Here is a 25472-nt window from a genome sequence, read left to right as displayed (position 1 = left end):
GCATTACATGTCATTGGACCCGTAGATACCAGCTTTTGAATCAAAACAGCTGAATTCATTTGAAAATAACATAACTTGTATTATTTATGTACAGTTTGTCACTATTTCTGATAATCTTTTAATCCGTTTACAGAGCGACATTTTCCGCCAGACTTCATTAAATATTATGCTAGTTTTAGGTTTTCGTGCTGACTGACAAACCTGCACACATCCTACAACATCATTTCTGATCCTTCTTTGAAAAATCCAAACAGTTTATCAAATCAACATTAGTTATATCACAGTCTGCACTTTTTCTACAAAAGTCCCCTTCTAAAGCTGTTTCATACATCTCTGCTGATAACATAAAAGTGACACATTTTTGAAGGATGTTTTGTGTAAAGAAGAAATTACATTTAAAACATTTAAACAAATTATGAGTTTGAATGTTTTTTTTTTATTTTAAATCACTATAAATAAATGAATAAATAAACAAACAGTTAAACCTTATTTTCATTAGTTTATGATTTTTCAACATATTTGGACTTTGGGAACACGATCTGTATAAAAAACAGATTTGGTCACTACAGTCAAATGTCAGTCAATTTATACTGAAAATGTTAAATATTGCCAATATTGACAGTCAGTGCTAAGCTACATCAGTGAATTTTGGGGGTTCAGAAACTGTAAAAACACAAATAAACAATATGGGGTTAAAAAGTGAACAAATCTTACGTCTCCAGTGAAAAAAGTCCAGTTGTCAGTGACAGTCCACATGGATAAAACTCCCTGGTCATGTTTCCTTTTCTGTGAAATCCCTGATGAAAGAGCAATCAGTGTTTTTGTGAGTGTTCACAAGGTTTTTCAGAGGTGATATGATGTTTTAGTCTAAATGATGCACATGGAGACAAAACATGGCAACCATGGATCCTTTTTTGAAGAACAACAACAGCAAACTATAATAGCAACTAAATAATAAGAAATGAAATTGGAAAAATAAAAGCACATCATATTGTTTGGGCTACAGTAGTTTCAGTGTGTGTGTATTGCTGGCTGCTGTGTATAAATCTGCATTACTCCTCAAGCATACCACTATGTCTTACACAATCCAGAAAGTGCTTCAATTAAATGGTTGGTTTTGGACTTATTTTGTTTTTAGAGAGTTTTGTTTTCTTGTGTAACCCAGGAAACACAGGATTTGATTCGAAATTATGCCATCACCACCACTGCTACTGCTACTCCCGGATGTTTTGGCCCTTAACTTGACATAATTTGGCCCTTGGGGAAAACTAATTGGGGAAACATAAGATATTTAATATCAGCATCTTCAGTGAAGTCTCATGCTGCTCAAAGTGGAAAAAGGGGTGCGATGTGACTTGTAGTTTTTGAGTTTTGAGTATTTTCAATGCCGAGTGCTACAAATAGTGTCTCAAGCTGATGTTCACTGTGTTCTTTTTTTGTCAGCTGCTCATACAGCAAACTTAAAAAAAAATAAATTATCACCAGATGATGTGTGACATGTTGTGTTGAACCTGGGATACACTCTTACATTTCCTTCCTTTTGTCTTATTTTCATACTTTTGTCCCATTAGTGCTTACAATTTATTTATTCTATTTATTTGATATTTGGAGAAGAAAAAAAAAATCCCTCATCACGTGTCTGAGGCCACAGTTACGTCTGAAATACCGGAAGTGGCGGTGGTTGTGTTGTTGCACCAGAGCTGCTGTCATGTGATAGCTCGTCCGAGGAGCTGCTGTTGACAGTAGCTTCCTACCTTTAGTTGAAGCTAAAATAAAACCGCGCAGGAGAGACGTTTTATGTTTTTTTTTGGAGCAGATAAACACGGCTCGTTTGTGACGGAGACCAGGGAGGCCGGGGTTGTGTAGTTTCGCCCCTCGGACGCTGTCATGGGTTGTTGTTACAGCAGCGAGAACGAGACCACAGAGCAGGTAGTTAGCTGCTAGCTGCTAAAGCTGTGCCGATAAATACAAGGTTTTCTACTCAGAAACAAACCGCGAGGTGCTGCTTTATTCATCGATAATGTTTCATACATAAAATGCATTTGTGTGATATATGGCGGCGTTGCCACACGGTCCGGTTTTCAGTAGTTTTAAGTGATTAATGACACCTGAAAAGTAGCTTTAGCTCGCTAGTTCAAGCCTCCGGGACAGGCCTGGGCCAGGACAGGCTGTGAAGTTAGCACACAGATGATCACAGAGAAAGAGGAGCTGTTCACATCTGAAGACAAAGACACGTGTTTCAGGGAAATCTGTACATGTAGCAACATTTACAGCTTCTTTTACGATTAGCAGGACATGATAGTTTAACCTGTAGCTTCAGTCTTTTGTTTTAAATCTGCCTGTTAGGAACTGAATTAAGCTGCTAGTAAATTACTCAGCTGTGGACTAAACAGGCCCACCAACAACAGCAGTGATTTGATATTCTGCTTACCATGGTGTTTTACTTAACGTGTTTTATGTCATATGACCCTGCTGATGTCTAGCTATTTATAGTTTACAGAAACAGTCAGTTCTTCCCTCATGTGGAATAGCTTCCTGCATGTGCAGTGTATCTTAGATTCATAGTAGAAGTATAGTAGAAATGCATATCTAAGCTATCTGCATTATATTCAAATTCAAACACTATGTATTGGTCTAAAAATTTAATTTGCAAAATGCTCAATGTGACCTTTGGATAGTTTTAGCAATTATTCAGTTAGTAGTCTAGTTTTACTAGCGACAAGTAAACTAGTGCAGGATCAGAGTTAAATGTTGGTTTTAGCCATTATCCAGGTGTTTGATATGGTCAAATGTTGATGCTTCACTTAATGTTTTACTGTGAGTGGAAGAATGGTGTTGTGTTGTTAAAATGTATGGCTGTAGTTGTAGAGCTGATACCTCAAGCCGTTTTTTATTTGATCTACTTTTTATATTGATACATAGTGCTAAGGCTACGTAATACATAATGCTTACGTTTCCCACGGAGAAGCCACCTTTAATGGGTCACAATGTACTTAATTGTTTTATCTAATTGGCTCAATGATCTTGTTTTTATCAAGTGTACTGTCGTGCTGAATTAGAAAATTAGTAGGTAAGGCACATTGTTTGGCATGTATTCCTGCTGGGCTGAGTTGCTACACAAATGCATACAGTCATGAGCTGAAAACTTTGTCGTTATTTATTCATATTCTTATAAACCTGCTCTAGGACCCTGATGAACGTAAGCCGCTGATCCCCCACCCCAACCCTGTCAGCAAACCCCCAAATGGGACTGACTGGATCACCACCAGTGTCCCCTCAGCGCGGACAGATGAACAGGCCCTCCTCACATCCATCCTCACCAAGACCGCACAGTAAGGCACTCCTTCATGCAACTATAGACCAGCCAGATTCAGCATGTGTTTCCTAATAATAACACAATATTTTATATGGCCCTTTTATTAAATCTGCCATTATTCCCCCTCTGTCAGGAACATCATTGATGTCTCAGCAGCTGACTCCGTCATGATGGAGCAGCATGAATACATGGACAAAGCTCGGCAATACAGGTATGTGCATGAGCTGGTGTATATTTTCTGGAAGGCTCCCCTGCGGTTTTCTGTTTTGTTTTCTGTTTTGGAATCGGTGTGGACAAGAGTTGTCTTTTAAAATGAGAGAGCAGTCTGTACTGCACTCACCTGAACGTGGAACATATCATTAACAAGCTGAGTCATACATTTGGCAGCCTATAAACTATAAAGATAGTACAGATGCTTTGGTTGTCAGAGCCATATAATGATAACCCTCTTAGTTTTAAATTGTCGAGCTGAACCTTATGTTTTATATGCTGTGTGTACACTGTATGGTGCTTTACGTTGTTGTATTGCCTGGTTTTATCTCACTAACTTATCGCTCATGGGAAAGAGATCTTCAGATGACTTAAATACTGTTAAAAAGCGAGTCAGGTTTATATCCAAAGGCACGTACTGGTTGGTGTTGGCTCAAGTGTAGGTGAAAAGTATGAAACTGTAAACAGTGTTTGAAATTTTTACAGCCACCCAACGATTCGAGAAGGGGGGAAGGGGGAACTGGTTCAATTACACAAGCGCAAATTCGCAATAGCTCCTACCAGATTGTGTTCCTGATCCCTTTACAAAATGTAAAAAGTTGAAGTAGTTTCATCTTATTGAGTAATTTAAAGTGTATTGTAATGAAAAGTACTGTGTATTTGTTTGAATGTGAACACTGAAAAAAGAAATCAGTCTCTGCTGAGTGCAATAATTTCTTCCTCACGGTTCCTAATGGTTCGAGTCATGAAAGGGGGCCTGGTTAAAGTGTTGGGGCAGGGCGAACTGTCCCCAATCAGTGTGTCTGTGTGTCTGTCTATTTTTTGTTTGTGTCTTTCTACACAGTTTAGCCATGTTTCGTGAATCCATTCAGAGGTTATGCGCCTCTTTGTTATCGGCCGTTGCTCATAACCAACCTTTCCCCAAAATGTTGTGTCTGAATCCTTTTGAATTTCTTTGCCCTTTTGCGATAGACAAATCCCATTGCCACGCCACGGCCCCTTTCAGCCATGTGCATGAACACACACTTTCACACACACACTTGATCTTCATGGCAAATTTCAGCTTTCAAGGGCAAAAACTGTGGCCTGCAAATGGTGGATACGTTTTTGTGGACTGACCAACTAACCGAGCAACCAATCACCCAACTGACAGAGCGAGCCATAGAGCTGCTGGTTGCAGCTAAATATTGCAACAGCACAGGCCCATTCCCTTAAACTTGTCCTTAAACCTCAGATACAATGGAATCTGGTGGCTACATTTCTAACAAACCCACATGTAGATTACACTGCAGAGTGTCTGTGGCTCATAGCACAGCAGGCAGGTTTAAAAGATAAGGTGGTGTGTTCTGATCAATCTGTGTTTTAAACGTAAACCCTTGACTAACTTTTTACATTTTTTTTTCAGTACAAAGCTGGCTGTGTTGAGCAACAGTCTGCCCCAGAAGAAAGCCCTCACTCTCCCCTCCCTTACCAGCCAGCCCCACCAAGTGCTTGCGAGTGACCTGGTGCCCTATTCAGATGTTCAGCAGGTAAAACTTACATTAGTGCACGTTAGATACGTTGGCATGTGTTGTTTCCGTGTTGGTTACATTTAACATCAGAGAGATGCTCTTTTTGAGGCAATAAGCAACATGTGTAGCTGTGTGAGGGGTTTGGCTAAATGTGTGATTTAGAATAAAGAGATTAAGATATCTAATATTTTTCTGTTGACACTGTTTTTATCCATCTAATACAAATACATACAGAACAGACTAGTGGATTTTAGTTGTTTTACACACTCCACACAAACTCTGTCTCCATCTTTCTTTGCAGGTGTCCAAGATAGCAGCTTACGCTTACAGTGCAATCTCTCAAATCAAAGTGGATGCTAAAGAAGATTTGGTGGTCCAGTTTGCCATTCCTTGACTCTATGACTCTGGCCCGCATATTGTTCCTCCCATCCCGCTCTCTCTCTTACCTCTGTCTCCTCAACCTCCAGACCACCCTGTATTAAAGCATCTTGGTCCTTGTGCTTCTTAGCTATGCCTCTAACAGCTACAAAGACAGAGACAATGTAGGATTGCACCCTATGGCTGTCCTTTATTGTACTTAATTATGGTTCAGTGAATTATCGTCACGGGCAATGGAGGATGGGCTGCTGTAGATGGGCCATTGGTGTGTGATCTCATATTTACAACTACATGGCCTCCTCTGTACTTAATGTGTGGATCACAGCCTTTGTGTGAACCAGCCGTGGAAAAATCATAATTCCTCCTCCTTGGTGATCTCTCTGATCTTTTTGTGACCGTTTTCAGAGCCATCTTAGCATCTTTATTTTGTTAGTGTCTCTGGCCTGTGTACACAGGCAAGCAAGGCTAGCTCCACATCCCAGGCTTTTTGCCAAAGGCATGGAAGAATGTACAGTGTATTCACCTGGGACAGAGCTCTAGGATGTTCGGCACAAGGCTTTTGCTGTATATACTTGATACAATCTCCACTGGAAGAGGGGAAATGAGGAATCTCTGTGGCATGGAAAGTATCACAGTACTATAGATGCAAGTGCAACGGATGAGCAGATTAGCCAGTTAGCAGGATTAAATAAAATGTGCACTTCATATGCCTTTGTCATTCTGGGATGACACTGCCGATTCCTCAGTCTTTCTCCTCACACACACACATGTAAAACTTAGAGCCAAAAAAAGGGGACTATATATTTATCTTAAGGAGAAAGGCGTCATTATAATTTTAGAAGGTTGTAATACTATAGTCCTGATGTATACTGGCAAGATTTGGGCAGCAGACATCCCACAGTAATCTGGTGTGACCCTGCATCAGGAACCGTGTCTCACTACAGCCAAAACATCAACCAGAACACCAAGCTGACTTCAGTAAATTTCATTGACATTTCACCATAATAATGTATAAAAACTGAGTCTGGTTGGTTATTTGTTGCCCAGTGTGTAATCTGTTGTTCCATTTGAGGCCAAATCATGAGTGACCTGTCTGTGGCTGGTGGGTGAGGGTGCTGGGTGGGCCTACTGACGTCTCAGTAAAGATGGAGCTTTCTAGGGGCACAAATTCTGGAGTTTACAGACAGCAGTGTGTCCCCTGCAGTTTTCTAGCACTAACAAAAAAATCAAATCCCTGAACGTTACATATTTAATAGCACTGGAGGCAGACTGAGATGAGGGAAGTGGACGTGTGGCGGGTGCAGGGACAGACATCGTGTATTCATGCCTTCTTTGTACAGAATTTTTTCTGATTGAACATAAAAACAGATGATGGATTGTATGAAGTTCCTCTTTTCATAGAGAGTTCATCGGTCAGGATTGGCTCAGATCTTGTGGTGATACGATACTGAACTTTTTTACGAAACACAAGAACAATTTTAAGGCGTGCTTTTGTTGGCTTTTAAACAAAGCTTTTCGCTGCAGACTGTAATATGATTGAGTTGTTCATATTAATCAGAAACTAACCATTGTAGCAGTGTGGGAGAGCGTTAACAATCTATGTACCACCACAGATAAAATGATCCGAGACTTTTCTGTGATTATTTATTTGTGTTTTTAAATGTATATCTGCTCTTAGGAACAGAGCATGTGACTGTATGCGTGGGGCAGGGAGCACGGTGAGCCGCTCTGGAGTCTCTAAAGGGATGTTCTGCAAGGCTGTGATTATTTCAACCACGCAATTAATTTGAGCTTTTTGCAATGGGTTTCTTGGCATTTTTTTTTTCTCCTGTTTTTGTTTGTTACTCAAATGTGTTATACTACCTGAAATATGTTTGTAATATCTTAGGCTAGTACCAAAAAGTTTTAAGATTTTTGTTTTTTTGTTTGGTTTAATTAATTCATTAAAAAAAAAAACTCAACATAAGCACTCGTGTCTATTAAGTAAATCGTAACGCGCATGCTTGTATTTGAGAAGTTGTTGGTTCACCAATGCTACAGAAACGGTCATTAACATAAAAAAAATGGTGTTTAACTTTGCTATAACAACATAATCCACAACACAAAATATTCCACAACCCACACCCATGTTTATAACAATATCTAAGAATCTACAGTACATCTGAGCAAATATGTCCGGATCATTCAGTCACATTTGCCTCCCTGTTATTAAAACTGAATGACTGTTCTGAATTGCTGAAGCATTAATGACTTCTTTTTGGACTATGAAAAAAAGAAAATGTCATTTCAGCAGACAAAAACAAACTGCTGTTTTCACCACAGACAAACGTACAATAGATTCAACATTTCGGAGGTTTTGCAGCAGTGGATGTGGAGCCATGATTTCAGCGCACCACGATGGAGATGAGCCAGCAGTCACCGCAGTGTCCCCTTACTGCCTCTGCTGCAGCTGTTGCTGTGATGCCAAATCTTTGCCATGACTCGCTCCTGGCGCGTCACAGCACTGAAGTCCATTGTCTTTAACCGGGGCAGAGCGGAAATCACCCGATTCCTAAACACACAAAAAAACACAGTCATGCACTAAATAGTTTAGATACATTTTGTATGTGTCCACATTTAAAATCCAAACTGAAAGCAAACTGATGTTACACATAAACACACACACACACACACAATATAAATTGAAATACAATTAAATCAAACAACTGCAGTGATTCATAAGAAATTAGTTCACTGGGACAGACTTTTAACTAACGGCTGCTCTTTCTGTGTGTGCGTTTGTACCCACTGTTGCTACGCAGACTAGGATATGTAATATGAGCTTGATCTGTATCTAAGCACCTGTTACAATGTTATGCCCCTGCATGCTTGCTGACCATTTATGTCTCACAGCCACTCACAATGTAATTGCACTCCTCCAGCATAAGACTAAACCCTCAGTCTGCACCTCTGAAGTGTGTGACAATATGAGGTGCTGACTTTATGTCTACTTCTGTTCTATACTCAGCAAACTACCAGCAGAAAAACACAAAACCATGGCTGACAAGTCAAAGTGTCTCATATCCAAATATTTTACAGCTAAGCAGGATGTGTGTGTGATTGTGTTTGGGGTAAATTTGTTAAAGCTGGAAGAAAGTGTCCACCTGTAAGCCTTGTTGTTTTCTATAATGTTTCCATGTAGGGTGATGGTGTGCAGATGTGGCAGCACTTCCAGCTTGTCCACTTCTGACAGAATAAAAATGCTGTTGCCGTGAAGATACAACACACGCAGTTCCTGCAGCTCGCACAGCACCTGGAACACAAGCGCACGCATCAACATATATTGCAGGCGCCGACTGTGACCGACGGGAGGAACACAGCTAAGTTGCTGTGCGAGCCAACATGCAAACAAGTCATGGAGAGAAAAAGCTTACTTGATCTATATGCGAGATTGTATTAAAGGAAAGGTCCAGCCAGGCGAGCTGCGATGGCTCAGCCAGGAAGTGGGTAACAGTCTTATGAAGGTCACAAAGGTCAGTGATGTTGTTGTGACTGAGTCGCAGGGAGCGGCTATGGTACTTCCTCTCCGAATTTCTCTTTGAAGGCCGCAGTCCAGTGCTGGGCTCCTCTGTCCATGTGTCTGAGACGGCAAATGAAATAAATACAGAGAGTATTAGATTGCTTTATTAAAGATGATGCATTGCAGACATTAGTTGTTTGTTATGCATTCATTCGGTAGATCAAATGCTTAAAATGTTGTTTTGGAGAAGAACTATACATTCTGTAAATGTTTATCACAAACTCTACTCTGCACTGTAATGTGCAGCCAAAGGCACAGTTAGTCTCTGAAGATGTTACAGTGATCATACAGGAAAATGAACTACCGTGTAAAGTACCATAAGAGTGTGATAGATGTAGAGGGTACTACCTGCCAAACTGCTGATGTGTTTAAAAGACAAATCCACTGGAGCTCCGTACATTTTCACACCTGTAATAGACTGACTCACCTGTGGGAGCACAGTGACGTCATGTTTGACCCCGTGATCACAGGTCATTTAATCTAACTGCTTTTTAAAACCAACACAAACAGCTTAATCATTTTAAAACATTGTGCATGCTGTATCTCATATTATAGCAATATTATAGGCATCCTGGTGTGTTTCGGTATCGTATACAGTGGTTATAAACACATTACTATGGGATAGATCCAAACGAGCACAAAATTACCATTTCAGAATACTTTTAATAACTGATCAGTGAATTGTTGACCTGACATAAATGTTACAGACTTACCAAATTATAGCAGCAACACACCAACCCGTGTTTCGATTCTAGCTAATCATCTACCTGCGGAGGGGACAACAACCTGTTTCCAAGGAAACCAACAGGTACATTATGGGACTTGTAGGCTGTATATAGTTTTTATCTAGATTACAATTAACACTTGCGCTTGGCCACTGGCTTCTAGTACAATATGAGCACCTGGAGTGTGAAATTAAATTGCTGGCTGTGTTATTCTGCGTCTGTGTCTTAGATATATTTTCTTGTTTGCTAGAAACACCTTTAAATTGTTTTCAGGCGTACGCCGAAATTCATCCGGGTTGGCCAAGGCTTTTAGCTCTAACATTAAATCCCGCTGTAACCCCGACTAATGCTTGTGCGAAAACATGAAATAAAACTTTTAATCACGAACATTTATGAATGCATTTCTGGTACAATTTAAATTTTATTTTAGCCGCCCGTCCCCGCCCTCCTCGAAACCGAGCGCACCGACGTGAATAACGAGCGCGACGCTCAGTTGACTTCCGGCTTTTGAACCAATCAACTTCGTCTATTTTTTGATGCGTCGACATTCGAAAACGGATTGGCTGGTTCAATCTTTATCAGGACTTTTTGAATTTTGTCCGGTTGGTGTTTATTCTGTACCACAAGCTCCGTGCAGTCAGACCGACAGGCTGCACTTCTCTACAGACAGCGAATAAATACAGAAAAAGTGGACCAAGTCTGTGGGTTTTAGGGTGAGTGCTTTGTTTTTTTTTTTTTTTACAGTAGGTCTTCAGGTAAAACTCGCCATGTTACAGTTAACATTACAGTAACTTATCCAACGAATATAAATTAGCACTGACTGATATTAACAAAACCTGCTAAATCTAAGTCAGCATTCAGCAACGTTAAAGGCCTTCACAGTCATTTAAGAGGGCTTGGTGTTACTTTTAATCACTTACTTCGCTCGTTGTGGATGAAAAGACGTTAATGTTAATCTGTACCCATTCGCTAGCTCGACAACGCTAGCTGCAGAGGCGTGTTTAGGTCAGACTTTGTTTTGTCTCCTCCAGGTTGAAATCCCTTTGAGATAAAGGGTCAGCCAAGATGACCATTAACTTGGGTGTGAAGGCTCTTCTCAGCTGGGTAACTTTAAGTTGATTATTTTATGAGTGCAAACATGTTGATTCCTGTCAGTGTTGTGGGATAGTTGCAGTATTAATTAACCAGCTTGTCTAATTCTGTTTTTACAGGTTAACAGTATAAAACTGTCCGAGCAAGAAGTCACAATTGACCATTTACAAGATGGGGCAATCTTACTGAAAGTTGTGTATATGCTGTAAGTAGGAACAGTGTGTTTGAAATGCTCTGCCCATGTAAACAAGGGATGGTCAATGGCTGTTGAGCTGAAGTTTAAACGTGCTTCTCTTGTTATGGGATCTTATCAGTACAGAAATGCTCATCTCTTGGAGTAACTAACCCCATTTTATTCCTGTTTCACCTTTTGTGTCATATCAGGAAAAAGGAGCCCAACTCCTGTCTCATTAACTCCATAGAGGATCGGTTCAGACTCATTGCAGACTTTGTGGAAAGTGAGTTTCTCTACCTTTCTTTTTCTTTTTTTTCAAATATCTTAAAAAGTGCCACAGAGTGCTGGACATTTCTTTCCTGCAGCTTCCAGTCTAAAAGTCCCAACATATCCCAGACCTATCACCGCACTGACTGCATGTAGATCAAAGTGATATTGGTTATCTTTCAACTGACTGTGATTTAAATCATACTGTATTTCTGAAGTTTTCGGTGTAGTTGTAAATTAATTCCTGGACCTAGACATCGTTTTCTCTGACATCCTCTGGTTGAACATTTTAAATCTGTTGCACCTTTGACCACACCCTGCATCACTGTTGGGTGTGGTCTCAAGAGTGAAGTTATTCATGAAGTCTTACAAGGCAGGTTCTGTCCTTTGAGAATTAACCTTTGTATATTTTGTCTCAGGGGATTGCAGATTTAGTGCAACCAAAGGCACGTCATTATCCTGGGACAACATAACAGATGGCATCAACCTAAAAGTCGAAATTGCAAAGGTATATGACAAAGACATGAAATGAAATGGAAAACATAAATGTGGACCCATTCTGACTCATATTTTGTCATGTCGCCAGGTGCTTTTGTTGCTGGTATACCATGACATAATGAATGATCGCTGCACTCTGAACATGTTGGATTGTGATGTGGAGGTAAGCAGAGAACCGCTTTTCTGATTTTGTGTCTATCGCTGTGATATGTCACATTTCATTTATTTTGTCTTGCTCTCCCAACTCTTCTCTGTTAGCAAGAGATCGCAAACCTAACTGGTTCCTATGTGATGGAGAGCGAGGGCTGCGTTTATCTGAGCAATGGTCTTGATTCTTATTTGGCAAGGAGACGTAAGTCACACATTTGTTCCATTTTCCACATTATGCTTTTGTAGAACACTAACTTTCTGATTTGAACTCAACCTGCAAGCTGTAAAATTAATCAAAATGATTCTCTCCAAAACATTTCAGATTTGCCTGTGTCCCGTGAAATATTCGAGCGATCAGCAACCACATCTACTAGTCCGTCGACCATCTCCTCGTTCTCAGATGATGAGTCCCCCATCTTCCACCGCACACAGAAAATCACATTTGTGGACATGCAAATTGTGGCCTCTTCCTCAGTCAGGTACCATTGTGGATTGTATCCAACACAGTGCTTATCATATTCATCGAATGTGAATTGGACAATTTTACTGGCATTGTTGATGTAAGTCACTCTATATCTGATTATTTAAGTCTGTTGGGTGCTATCTATTCTAATTCTTTACATTGCCTGATCTTTTTTTTTATCCCTGCAGCAAGTCTCCTCTGCAAGATATCATGAACACACCTAAATTTCAGATGAGGAAGATGCAACGACAGATGATCAAGGAGAGAGACTATAGAGATGGGTTGGAAAGGGAGCTGGCCACCAAACTTGCTCTAATTGCACAGAGAGGTAGCACATTTAAGCGTTTGGATAAAAAACGTGTTAGTAAGGTTTATAAAAGAAATAAGCAAAAGTTTTTGTGCTTTCGTGGGCCCCATTTCTGTTACAAGTAATAATATTGTCTGCCTTTTCATTTTTTGTCTATTTTGTCTTCAAATTAAACTTTGTTCTATACTTCCATTTCCTCAGAGTCCCATATTAATCAGCTGCAGTACCGCCTGGATAAGCTTAAAGAAGAGCAAGGTGATCAGGAGCAGATTATGAGGGAAAATATCAATGAGCTTGATACCAAGAACAACACGTAAGTACCCATGGGCTTTTTTTTTGCTCTAAGTAAGGCCTATTAACTAATACTTGACGGAGGTAATAACACCTTTTCCATCAAAGGCTTGTTGAAACTTCAGTTTGTGAATCACATTTACTTTTACAAGCTGCAACACCTGTTTTCAGTCAACCCATGTGTATTTTAAATTGAAACGGAACAGATTGAACTCAGAGCCCCTACGTTACAAAATTTTGTTTGGCTCACTGCAGCAAAATTTTGGCCACATACAAAAGTCAAGTAAAGTTATGAGTCTAACATTTTGTTTGTTGAAAACTTAAAGAATTTGATGTAAATGTGAGTAAAGAAACTGTTTTGCTAACAGTTCGTTCTTTTTCTGTCTTAGGTTACAAATGCGTCTTAATGAGATTTTAAAGGAAAATAAAGACTTCAAGGGTACCACCTCACTTATGGAGCGCAAAGTGGATGAGCTGACAGAGGAAAATGGTGTACTGTCTTCCCAGGTAATGACACATGTACAATTTCCCTCTTTTTAATGCAGTCTCTTTGTCTTCTCACTTCTCACTCAAATATGCTGGTCGATCTCAGTGGGTCTGGCTCCAGTAGCATCCCTTCCACATTACACGCAGTCATATGTGTCTAATACAGATTGCGGCTTTCTTTTAACATATTCGCAGGTGAGAGCAGTGTGTTCACAGCTGGCCATCTTTGAGGCAGAAGTCGGCAGGCTGACAGAAACCCAAGCATCTGCTCAGGAGGAGTGGGAGAGCAAAACAGGCCACCTACAGTCTGAACTCAACCACGCGATCGCTCAAAAGGTAGAAAAATCCTCACAACAGAAACAGTCATTGCAACTGCCTTTGCTTTGTTAAATCTTTAAATCATTTCATTAAAAACACGGTTAAAGAAAGTGTCATTCTATGTCACATAACAATTTTATGTTATAGCTGAATGCTGTTTTACCGGTTAGAAAAACTGATGTCATAGATCTATCTTCCTTATCTCTTGAGACAATAATCAATGTGCAGGGCTGCCCCAAAACCTTTTATTATTTGTTTGGTCAGTCTTGTAGACACAAGTTTGACCTTCATGGGCAAGAAGATGAAGCACAAACATAATGTCCATTGAGAAAATGGGACAGAAAGGACACACTAAAATATTTGTGTATTTGTATGATTGTTTTCTACTTTTCCATTACCTCTATTGCTGATGCTTTACTGTGCTCCTCCCTGTTCCTCAGGAGTTATTGAGTGAACAAATTCAGATCCTCCAAGGAAAGATTTTATGTTTGGAGGATGACATCAGCAAGGCCACCAAGGAGGAAGTAGGAGAAAATATGGGGCCTATAATTGAGGTAAAGTCCATAGCTCTGTAATAGAAGCTAACAATTGTATTATGAAATTGAAATCTGAAATGGTTGATACTAAAATATAACGTTTATTTTGGATTAGATGGTTTCTAATTGTGTTCTCTTCTTAAATTGTCAGAGAGAAATGTTTGAGACTGAAATCAACGGTTTGAAAAATAAGTTGGAGAGCACATTTTGCTCCCTAAAAAAGGCTGAGGTGGAGATTCAGGCTAAAACACAGCAACTGGCAGACTGTCAACAAGAAATGACACAACATAAGGATCTCCTGAAGCAGCACAAGTCCCAAACTGAAGAAATGATTCAAGCCAAGGATGAGCGTATGGACAATTTGCAGACGGAGATCACTGAGCAGAGAGCAGTCCTTCAGCAAGAAATCCAGGATCTCAAGCTTCAACTTGAGCATGTTGAGCAGCAGAAAACCGAGCAGATGACCAGACTACAACAGCATATTGCTGTTTGTGAACATGAAGTTGAAAAACTAAAGGAGATGAAGAAAGCGAAGGAAGACCTTCTCCACCAGGCTGAAGAAAAGGTGAAAGATCTTGAGACGAAGTTGTCTGATACCACTTCTTTATTGGCTGATAGAGACCAACAAATTAACAGTCTCAGAGAAGAAGTCTGCACTCTTACAGATGAAACCATGAAAAACAAACATGAAATTCAAGCCAAAGAGGAAATGCTTGCCAAATTACTTATGGAGAAGTCCAATGAGCAAGATACTCTTCATGGTAGAATCCACAACTTAACAGTCCAAATGGAAGACCTTAGCTCGTCTCTCAGGTCGGCGGAGCAGGAAATTCAACTTAAACAAGACCTACTGGATAAAACCCAACAAGAGAATATTCAACAGAGGGAGGTACTCCAACAAGAGATTGTAACCTGTGGAGAAAAAATCCAGAAGTTAAATAAAGAGATACAGGCCAAAAATGAGCAGCTTGCTGATCTCAAGAACGACAGCTCTCGCCAGTCTGAATTGCTGGAGAAAGAGATTAAAGGTCTAAAAGGCCAACTAGAAGGTCTGAATGAGTCTCTCAGAAAGGCAGAGGAACGCGTTCAGGCTCAGGAGGTTGTCCTCACAAAGCAGAAGCAGGAAAGTGCTCATACGACCGAGCTCCTGCAGCAACAACTGTCTGCCTCTGAAGAGAGGGTAAGGACCATGAAGGAGGAGATCCAGACTAAAGAGCAACAGATGAACATGTTGAAAAATCAAAGTTCAGAGCAGTCAGAAGTGCTACATCAAGAGATCCAAGATTTAAAGAAACAGGTTGAGCTACTTTCTTCATCTCTGAGGAATGCTGAGGAGAGTTTGCAATCCAAAGAAAAACTGTTTGTTGAACAACAACTACAGAGCACTCAGGATATGGAGACACTACAGACGCAGATGGTAGCATCTCAAGATGAGGCAAAGAAGCTAAAGGCAGAGATTGATGCTAAGGAGGAGCATTTGATTCTGCTGAAGACTGAGACCTCGACACACTCTGAATTGCTTCAGCAGGAGATTGAAAGTCTGAATAAACAAATAAAAAGTATGAGCAATTCTCTTGAGATTGCCAAGGACCAGGCACAAGCTAAAGAAGACTTGATGGCGAAGCAGAAACAGGAGAACACTTTGCAGATTGAGGCACTTGGAAAGCACAATGCAGTTCTTGAGGAGGACGTTAATCGGCTAAGGGAGGAGATCCAAACTAAAGTGGGAGAACTAGACATGTTAAAGGTTAATAACTGCAAGGAGTCAGAGGTGCTGCAGAATGAGATCCTAGCTCTCAGGGACCAAGTACAAAGTCTGAACGAATCCCTGAAGACTTCAGTAGAGCAGGTTCAGGCTAAAGAAAACCTGCTGGCTCAGAAGGACATGGAGATCACTCAGGAAAAAGATCAGTTTCAAAATGTGGTGAAAAGCTCTGAAGAGGAGATAAGAGGGCTCAGGGACCAGATCCAGGTTAAAGAGGAACAGCTGATCACACTAAAACAAGAGGGCTCCTCACAGTCTGACTTGCTACAGCAAGAGATCAAAAGTCTGAAAAGCCAGCAAACCAAAATGGAGGAGTCTCTCACAAAGGCTGAAGAGAAGGTTCAGACTCAGCTGGCTGTGCTCGCCAAACAGGAGCAGGAGAGTGCTCATCAGAAGGAGAGTCTGCAGCAACAACTGTCTGCTTCTGAGGAAGAGGTGAAGAAGATGAAAGAGGAGATCCAAGCTCGAGAGGAACAGATGATGCTGCTGAAGAGTGACAGTTCAGAGCAGTCAGAAGTGCTACATCAAGAGATCCAAGACTTAAAGAAACAGGTTGAGTTACTTTCTTCATCTCTGAGGAATGCTGAGGAGAGTTTGCAATCCAAAGAAAAACTGTTTGTTGAACAACAACTACAGAGCACTCAGGATATGGAGACACTACAGACGCAGATGGTAGCATCTCAAGATGAGGCAAAGAAGCTAAAGGCAGAGATTGATGCTAAGGAGGAGCATTTAATTCTGCTGAAGACTGAGACCTCAACACACTCTGAATTGCTTCAGCAGGAGATTGCAAGTCTGAATAAACAAATAAAAAGTATGAGCAATTCTCTTGAGATTGCCAAGGACCAGGCACAAGCTAAAGAAGACTTGATGGCGAAGCAGAAACAGGAGAACACTTTGCAGATTGAGGCACTTGGAAAGCACAATGCAGTTCTTGAGGAGGACGTTAATCGGCTAAGGGAGGAGATCCAAACTAAAGTGGGAGAACTAGACATGTTAAAGGTTAATAACTGCAAGGAGTCAGAGGTGCTGCAGAATGAGATCCTAGCTCTCAGGGACCAAGTACAAAGTCTGAACGAATCCCTGAAGACTTCAGTAGAGCAGGTTCAGGCTAAAGAAAACCTGCTGGCTCAGAAGGACATGGAGATCACTCAGGAAAAAGATCAGTTTCAAAATGTGGTGAAAAGCTCTGAAGAGGAGATAAGAGGGCTCAGGGACCAGATCCAGGTTAAAGAGGAACAGCTGATCACACTAAAACAAGAGGGCTCCTCACAGTCTGACTTGCTACAGCAAGAGATCAAAAGTCTGAAAAGCCAGCAAACCAAAATGGAGGAGTCTCTCACAAAGGCTGAGGAGAAGGTTCAGACTCAGCTGGCTGTGCTCGCCAAACAGGAGCAGGAGAGTGCTCATCAGAAGGAGAGTCTGCAGGAACAACTGTCTGCTTCTGAGGAAGAGGTGAAGAAGATGAAAGAGGAGATCCAAGCTCGAGAGGAACAGATGATGCTGCTGAAGAGTGACAGTTCAGAGCAGTCAGAAGTGCTACATCAAGAGATCCATAGTTTAACAACACGGGTTGAGACTCTGGACTCCTCGCTAAAGAGGGCGGAGGAGGACATGCAATCCAAGGAAGAGCTGCTTGCTCGACAAGAGAAAGAAAATGCTCAGCAGAGGGAAGTACTTCAAAGCTTGCAGGAGCAAGTCAAACAAGTGGAGATTCTGAAGACGTGGATTCATTCACGTGAGGAGGAGATTCAAACGCTAAAAGAATCTCAGAGCGAGAAAGAAAGCCGCCTCCTCAACGCTGAGGAGAAGCTTCAGATCCTCCAGGCTGAACTGTGTTCCGTCAACTCGCTCTTAGCTGATAAAGACCAAAATCTCAACACTCTCAAAGGAGAGGTCGCTGCTCAAGCTAACTTAGTTCAAAAAGCGAAAGAGGAAGTTGTAGCGAATGAGAAAATGCTGGCTGAGATAAAGGAGGAGAGCTCCAAACAGACAGACGTTCTTCAACATGAGATCCAAGGTCTGAAAGGGGAGCTGGAGACTATTTCTCTAAATCTTCTCTCTAAAGAGCAGATGCTACTTGAGACTCAGCTTGAGTCTGCTCAGCAGATAGACCTCCTCCAGCAGCAGCACATCTCAGCAAATACAGAAACGCAGGCTGCACAGAAGTTGCAGGTTGCCACGTTTAAGGAAAAGGAGGCCCTCGTTCAGGAAAAAGAAGTACTGATGGCCAGGATACTCCAGGCGGAAAAGGATCACAAAGCACTGGAGAAACAACTTGAAGCCACGGTCTTTGAAAAGGAGAGACTTGCTCAAAGTAAGCAGGCCATAGAGAGAGAGAACGCAGCCTCTCGTAAACTGGGATCTGCGCTACAACAAGAGCTGGAAACATTGAAACTGGAGAAAGAGAAACTCTTGAAAGAGAGGGAAAAAGCTGACGAATTTGAGATTGTAAAGAGAGACCTGCAGGAACAGCTCTCGGCTAAATCGGAGGCTGCAGAACACTACAAAGCCCAGGTTGGTGAGACCACAGACGATCCCCACTAAACACAACACAACTGAGTTTTATTAGTAGCATCTCTGTAGATATCGTATAAAATGAGGTTAATATTTTGTTTTACTGTCATGTTGTCACAGACGGAGAAGGCAGCAAAGTATTACAATGACAAGAAGCAGCTTCTCCAAGAAAGCCAAAAGGAAGTGGCTGAACTCCAGCTTTCCTTAGAGGTGAAAGAGCGAGAAGTTAAGGCCATCACCATGGAAAACAAAATGCTTCAACTGGATATGGACAAGGCCCAGACGAATGAGAAGACACTTTTGAGCAGGATTGCCAGTTTGGAGGCTCAGGTTGGTGTTATATTTTGAAGCACACATGCTCACTACGATGATTTTATTACTGTAAAAAGAAAAGAAAGCTGAGTTTAAAGACTTTGTTAGCACATTTCGTTGCTGCATTTCACCCTGATCTCCAACTCTAATGTCTTCTTCTCTTTAGCTGGCCTTTGCCGACCATAACCTGCGGGAACAGAATAAGTTTCATGGTAAAGAAGGACGTGCTACAGACTCGTGCTACTTCGAAGTTCCCACCACACACTCAAGTATTCACACTAAGGCTCAAGTGAAGAGGGGCGTGAGCTGTGACAGCTTGGACCAGAGCTCTCTGGAAGACTCTCTGAACACCACTAGGTAATTTACCTCTCAGATAAGTATCATAAGACTCATCCATCCGTCCACGGTCTACACCGCTGATCCATGAGGGTCATGGGGAGGGCTGGAGCCAATCCCAATCCACTGGGCGAGAGGCAGGGTGCACAGGGCCGACACATATAGACAGACAACCATTCAAACGACACCTTGAAAGTTGCCTTTGTTCCCTGCTCCAACAAAGTGAACAAGGAAGAAAACAGAACTTGAGAAAAGCAGAAAAGCCACAAAATCTAACATCAGAGGCAAAGTCTGAGTCTATTGTGATTCTAATCTTGCACAATATTCTGTTTCTTACCTTTTGCAGGAAACTTTCAGCACCTGATGAATCGAGCACACCGCTCGTTCGCAGCTCAGAGCGCTTGGCAGCCAAACGTCGGGGTCCATACGCAGAGTCACTGGAAACCCTGTACTTCACGCCTATAAACAACAGACAGATCAACAGGTATGTCTGGCAGTTGTGACAGTGTTGGTATTTCACAGAGTAGCTGCCTTTTTAGGAGGTTTTTCTGTTTACAATGAGAGTGGAGGGTGTTGCAGTAATTTTATATTCAGAATAAAGTCTACTACTGTAGATGCGGGTGTCTGTTTGAATTGCTTAGCATTACTCAAAAATTCAGGTGGGTTGATTTCAGGTGTTTCACATTTTTCCGTTTTGTGTTTCTGTGAGATTTTATTACTTTTGGTAAAATGAGATGTCAAAATCGCTAACGTCCATGTTTATACTGTATGTGGAGGACCCCTGTCATCTAAACACCAGTATAATTGCAAAGCAATGCTCCTCGAGAGCAGTTGAAATTCTTTGTTTGGCCTGATATGATTATCTGTCACTAGTAACCAGCTTGAGACTTTTGTGGCATTTCTATTGCTTTTCTTTAATTGAAGGTATGACAACAGATTTGGAAGTGGTATGTTAGGGTGTCAATAAGATGATACTCTTAGGGAACTTTTGAATAAATGTCAGTGTAGCTTATCTAAATGTACGTATTGCAACAGGCAGTGGATGTCCTGACTTCATACTTTAGAGTTATTTAGCTCATCTGAAGCTCATTATTCAGTAGTATTTAGAAAGTACACTGATTTTATCTCTTTTTTTTTTTTTTTTAATTGCCTGGGCAGTTGTCCCTTCCCTACTCACACCATTTCCATATTCTGTTCTTGAGACATCCTTGTTTTCTTTTTCATTGCCTAGGACCAGTACAGTGCACAAAATGGAACTGGACTCTGCCCGAAAAGATCCATCCTCATCTGTCAAACGACGTAGAACCACACAGGTTATTAACATCACCCTGACCAAGGTGGAGAAAAGTCACTTGGAAACGTTGCACGTTTTGCATGTTCACAATAACGCGCACTGTTGAAAAGAGGAATTACTTGAATAAATTATAATTCAATTCTTCTTTATTTAATTAGGATACTGTTGTCCGGGTTTTTAGCAACTGTACTAAAAACAATACTGCTCTACCATTGAACTGGTTGTAGAGAAATGTTTTAACTGGTTTAAACGTCAGCACACTCCCCACTGCGGTGTCTTTGTAACCGTAATTGATTTTTAAACTCTAATCTGTAGAAAACCCCCGGTCGTGGGGACGGGGATGAGACTTTCTACAGTCTGGCCTCAGCTCGCTCCCACCCAAACCTCTCCAGTGCCCCCTCTGCACGACCCGTGTCCATGGAGCTGTTTGACACGCCTGCCAGAATGACCGGCACCGGCAGTGACCAGCTCATCGGTCTTCCAGGGTACAGGCGGAGCACGGTCCATTCACAGAGTAAGTAAATACCTGCCTGGCCCACAGTGGATTTTACTGAAGGGTCAGCCTCTTGGAACCAGGGCTGCGATTATTTTCATCAACCATCCGTTAATCCTGTGGCCTTCAAAACATTAGAAAACAGTAAAAAGGTGCTATCATACCCTAGAGTAGAGACATTTGACATTGTAGGGTGGCATCATCTTCTTTTGAACAACTAACAGACCAAAACATTCTATTTACTATAATGTAAGACCAAGAAAAGTACCAAATCTCACATTTGAGAATTTGGTACAGTCAGACGTTTCACTGATCATCGTAGAAATGCTCCAAACCCTGAAGGCTTCATAACCAGTATTTTCACTTTACTCCAATACCCATGAATATAAAAACAAACCTGAGAGATGCAGAATATCAGCAGGCTATAATGCTACAGCCACTATTTAAGAAGGCTGTTAAAGAAGTCCTGTCATGTTTTACCTGTAACGCTCTTATGTTAAACATTACGTTTCCATAGAGTCAGTCAGCACACTTCACTTGCATTCTCTGGAGACATGAGTTGCGCTGCCCTGCATATCAGTTATTGAGTAATGGTAATTGATCAGATGGGAATCACAGTTATTGTTACTTTTTGTACGTCTTCAGCCACTAGTACATTCTGTGTGGGGGCAGAGAATGAGCCAGACGGTGCACCAGAAGACTGGATGAGGATTGCTGAACTCCAGGCCAGGAACAAGGCCTGCCTGCCTCATCTCAAGAGCAGCTACCCTGTGGAGTCTGAGGTTAGTAGGTTAGAAGGTCACTGAATACAGCAGGCATGCAGTTGTGCATAGACATTAAAGATCCACTTAATCAGCGGTCTAAATGGTAATAAATATGGAAATGCTCAGCGAATCTTTGTCCTCTGCATTTTACTTAACTTTGCCCAATGCTGTTATGACATGCGGTTTTAAAAGCTGGTTTGAGTATTACTCATTTTCTGCCCTTCCTTTCCCACTACTTTAATAAGCCCCTCTCTGTCTGTTCCCTTAGACCGGCCATGGTGGTGTATTCCATTTCACAGACGAAGAACTCCGTATGGGTGATCCATCAGACACAATCCGTCGGGCATCTATGATGCCTGGCCAGCTGCAAGACTCTCTCGCCTCCCATCGGCTCTCCCTCATGGTCGGACAATCGGGTGCCGCAGCCAGCACTCTGTCTCATCGTCTGTCCTTGATGCCAGGCCAGTTGCCATCAAAAACCGGCAGCTCCTCTCAGTTGAAAGGCACAAAGCGGTCTTCATCTACGTTGTCTGTACACCAAACTTCGCCTGAGGTTTGTTTGCATTAGTGTGCACACAAATTTGTTACATCTTTTAGTTATTTTTTTTAGCCTGAATGAATCACAGAAGAAATGTTTTATAGGTTTAAGGCTCCAAATGTCTTTCACTGTCTCCATCTGACAGAAAAAGGTGAGGAGCAGCTGCTTCCCGCGTCCACTCACTCCCAAAAACAAGAACGTGATCAGTGGGCCTTCCAGCTCTCAGCTTCACCCTGCCCTCAGCCCAGTGAGTGTAACACACACACACACACACACACACACGTGACGGTGACAAAATAGTTTCATTAATATTTTTATGGAACACAATCAGAAACATTATGTTTTGCTTGCTTCTCTAACAGTTTCACTTGTATTACTGTCTCAGGCTGAGCGGAGGCAGTCTATGATGTTCTCCATTGAGAACACCCCTCCAAACAAGAACTACCTGAAGAAAGGGCTGAGCAAACTACGCAGTTCCACCCGCAAATCCCCAGGCAAGAGTGCAAAGAAGTCGCCTGCTCAGACATCTGCGCGCAAGTGCCAGGAAAACTTGCCTTCTCGCACTGGTGTGGGACGAGCAGGCAGAACTGACACCTTTAAGTCACCCCAGGTGGCAACTAAAGGACAGAGGAAGTCTCCACGGGCCACCAGCAAGACTGCAAAGTCTCCTGGACTGACGGCTAGTGCTCGCAAGGTAAACACTCACTGAAAACGCCATTCAGGGTTTGATAGGGCACATTTTGAATAATCACTTTTAAGGTACCCTGTAGGGATTTCCAGCAGCATTTCTCTTGAGATCTGCATGAATTGAGTGCAGGCGCCATATGAGGCACATCAGCTGATAGTCAAACAGCAGCAGGCAGTAGTAAAGTTTCATTTCAATTTCATTCATAGTGATGGCAGAGATGGTATGGTAATAACGAGCAATGTCAGACATGTTAATGGTCTCCACTGTTTACATCTCAGGATAAACATGGTGGTTTGTTTGCTTGTTGCACAGTGCTGTCCATTCAACTTGGTATAACTAGCTTGAAGGAGTGGAGACCCGACCCAACAGGCAATCTGCCTGTCAAGTTTTGGTGCTTGCCCATAGTGCACACAATTGTAATGTACACTCAATGTTTCTCACTAAAACACATCGATCTTTAAGGCCAAACAAGCATGTTGAAAGCATTTCCTGTCAGCAAAATCTTTTCAAACCTGCTGCATTTTCACTGCTCTCAGTGGCTCATTGTTACTTCGATGGCACATCGCCGCCCTCTGCTGTCCACAAAGGACTCCGATCAAACCAACACCACACAGCTGTGCCAATGGTCAGAAACTCCAGAGTACTTTTAATAGTGATACACACTAAACGGATGTATGTTATTGATACATGGTACTAGCTGATTAACTTCTTAGTTTAGCTCTGATAAGGTGGAGGCAGCTCCACTGTAATACCTTTTTTTTTTTTTTCCCACAAAGGACTCCAACAGCATATACGTGCTTTGACTTGTCGAACAGGTTTAACAGCTACATTTCTGTCTATCTAGATGTGCCAGTTTTCTGGTGTTGTGTCTCTAACTTCATCACTGTTTTTAGCTACACCTTAAATCAACGCATCTGGTACTCGTTGAAAAACAAAGTAAAGTAGGATTTATTGCAGAGCTGTTGTAGCACATTGCATTAGACTATACAGGTGTATCTAATAGGCAGGTAATATTGCATGTATTTGTAAAAACTACTGGAGATGGATTATCTCTGAGTTTCCCTCATTAGTGTCTAACTAATGAAGAAAAACTGCATGATGGTGCGTCTCAGTAACTGCTGAATTTGAACACTATTTTCAGAAGCATCTAAATGAGGAAGGTCTTGCCAGAAGTCTGAAAAGGTTACTATCAATAGATCTAATTTTATTTGGTTTATAGAGGTTCTTCTTTTTCACACTGGCTGGTTGGTCTCACGTTATGCCGTAATAACTCACGGTGTGTTTGCTTCATCAATCAACCTAAAGGGTGTCCACATATCTCTGTCAAACCACTAAACACTTTATTTGAGCTTTTAATGTTATATTTATTTTGTTTTTAAATGCGTGTCTCTGTGAGCTTTGGTTTAATCAGATTGTTTTGTTTTTTTTCTTCCCACAGATGATGCGCAGGATGAAGGTGTGAGGACTGGTTTCCTCGTTGGAGTTACGATAATCTCCAGTTCTACTTGAGCGTACTTTTGTTTTTGTTTTTTCTTTTCAGAAATGCAATTTCTGTTGTCCTTCAGGACTTTTACAATCTTGTCTTAATCTACCTTTTTATTTTTCTTTGTATTATATTTACATGTCAATAAAAAGATTTAAATTACACGTTGTGTAACGCCTACTTGAGCCCTCCATCAGCTCTCAGAGTTGAGTCTGTGACTCTGAATGCAGCTCATGGATGGTCCAGGTAAACTTAGGAGACAGCTTCATCTGATGCTAATGGACCGGTTCAGATTTTGACGTAAAATATTCAGAAAACACTGAACTGCTTGTAACATATATGGATTTTGACAACAATTCTTTGCACACTGAAACATGCCTATCCCACAACTATCAATCAAAGATTTATGGCACTGATGGTTAAGGACTGGGTCAAGGGCTGTCTGACAGACATAAAGCAGTGTCTCTTTGCGTCTACGAAGGACCTCTGTGTCCTTACGCTTACACAGAATCAACCACCAGGGGTATAAAAGTAATTCAAAGTTCTGTCAGCTCATCACTTTTGTCTTTGGTCCTGCTTGTCCTGTTTGACCGGGTGCTAGAATTGGCTACCTTTTCATAGTTTAAGCACATTTATTTTTGTGGCACTCTGCGTGTTACAAAATGAAAGGTGGAGTTGCCAAAGTCCAGTGTCTCTCCAAGAAGAAGGTAATTTGATATATGATTTGTGTGTCTGGGTCAGATTTATTACCAAACAGGTTTTCACTTAAAGGAACTTGCCTCTGTATTTTAGACATAGTAAGAGAACAGAACGAGGAAAAATTTGCTCTATTTTTCTCTCATACGCACAAATGAAATGGTTATGCGAGTGTGTCTGGACTGGTATTTTGATACAGATGTTGTGGATGTTGACATTAACTTTTGTGGAGATTGTGCTTTTATTCTGAAGGATGTGTTCTTCCGGAAGTGATACCGCTGCTGTTGTTGAAAAAAAATACTTG

The 25472-nt window shown here is 41.4% G+C and overlaps 3 protein-coding genes across 3 annotated transcripts; 2 read left to right on the top strand and 1 right to left on the bottom strand.

Annotated features, from left to right (window-relative positions):
• The first annotated feature begins 1695 nt into the window (after positions 1-1695).
• On the top strand, positions 1696-7381 carry lamtor1 (late endosomal/lysosomal adaptor, MAPK and MTOR activator 1). Its single transcript, XM_070829918.1, has 5 exons — positions 1696-1929; positions 3187-3332; positions 3450-3527; positions 4932-5055; positions 5339-7381. The coding sequence occupies exons 1-5, from the start codon at positions 1888-1890 to the stop codon at positions 5429-5431; spliced, it is 483 nt and encodes a 160-aa protein (XP_070686019.1). The 5' UTR covers positions 1696-1887; the 3' UTR covers positions 5432-7381.
• Positions 7382-7830: 449 nt separating this feature from the next.
• Positions 7831-9707, bottom strand: lrrc51 (leucine rich repeat containing 51). The gene is made up of 5 exons (XM_070829848.1): positions 9688-9707; positions 9323-9401; positions 8829-9034; positions 8559-8707; positions 7831-7966 (listed from the first exon to the last, which is right to left on the bottom strand). Exons 2-5 carry the CDS (start codon positions 9372-9374, stop codon positions 7831-7833), a joined length of 543 nt encoding a protein of 180 aa, XP_070685949.1. The 5' UTR covers positions 9375-9401; positions 9688-9707.
• A 623-nt stretch (positions 9708-10330) lies between these two features.
• Positions 10331-24634, top strand: numa1 (nuclear mitotic apparatus protein 1). The gene is made up of 24 exons (XM_070829050.1): positions 10331-10412; positions 10731-10803; positions 10911-10996; positions 11176-11249; positions 11653-11741; positions 11820-11894; positions 11990-12083; positions 12204-12360; positions 12533-12672; positions 12853-12964; positions 13332-13449; positions 13624-13764; positions 14187-14300; positions 14434-18564; positions 18685-18894; positions 19043-19233; positions 19559-19696; positions 20444-20549; positions 20822-21020; positions 21645-21781; positions 22032-22316; positions 22447-22548; positions 22687-22995; positions 24428-24634. The coding sequence occupies exons 2-24, from the start codon at positions 10765-10767 to the stop codon at positions 24449-24451; spliced, it is 7071 nt and encodes a 2356-aa protein (XP_070685151.1). The 5' UTR covers positions 10331-10412; positions 10731-10764; the 3' UTR covers positions 24452-24634.
• The last annotated feature ends 838 nt before the right edge of the window (positions 24635-25472 follow it).

The sequence above is a fragment of the Pempheris klunzingeri genome, chromosome 4 (assembly GCF_042242105.1).
Source record: "Pempheris klunzingeri isolate RE-2024b chromosome 4, fPemKlu1.hap1, whole genome shotgun sequence".
In the NCBI taxonomy this organism is placed as follows: domain Eukaryota; kingdom Metazoa; phylum Chordata; class Actinopteri; order Acropomatiformes; family Pempheridae; genus Pempheris; species Pempheris klunzingeri.
Note: the sequence above shows the minus strand (reverse complement) of the source record. Positions and strands in the feature narration are given on the sequence as shown.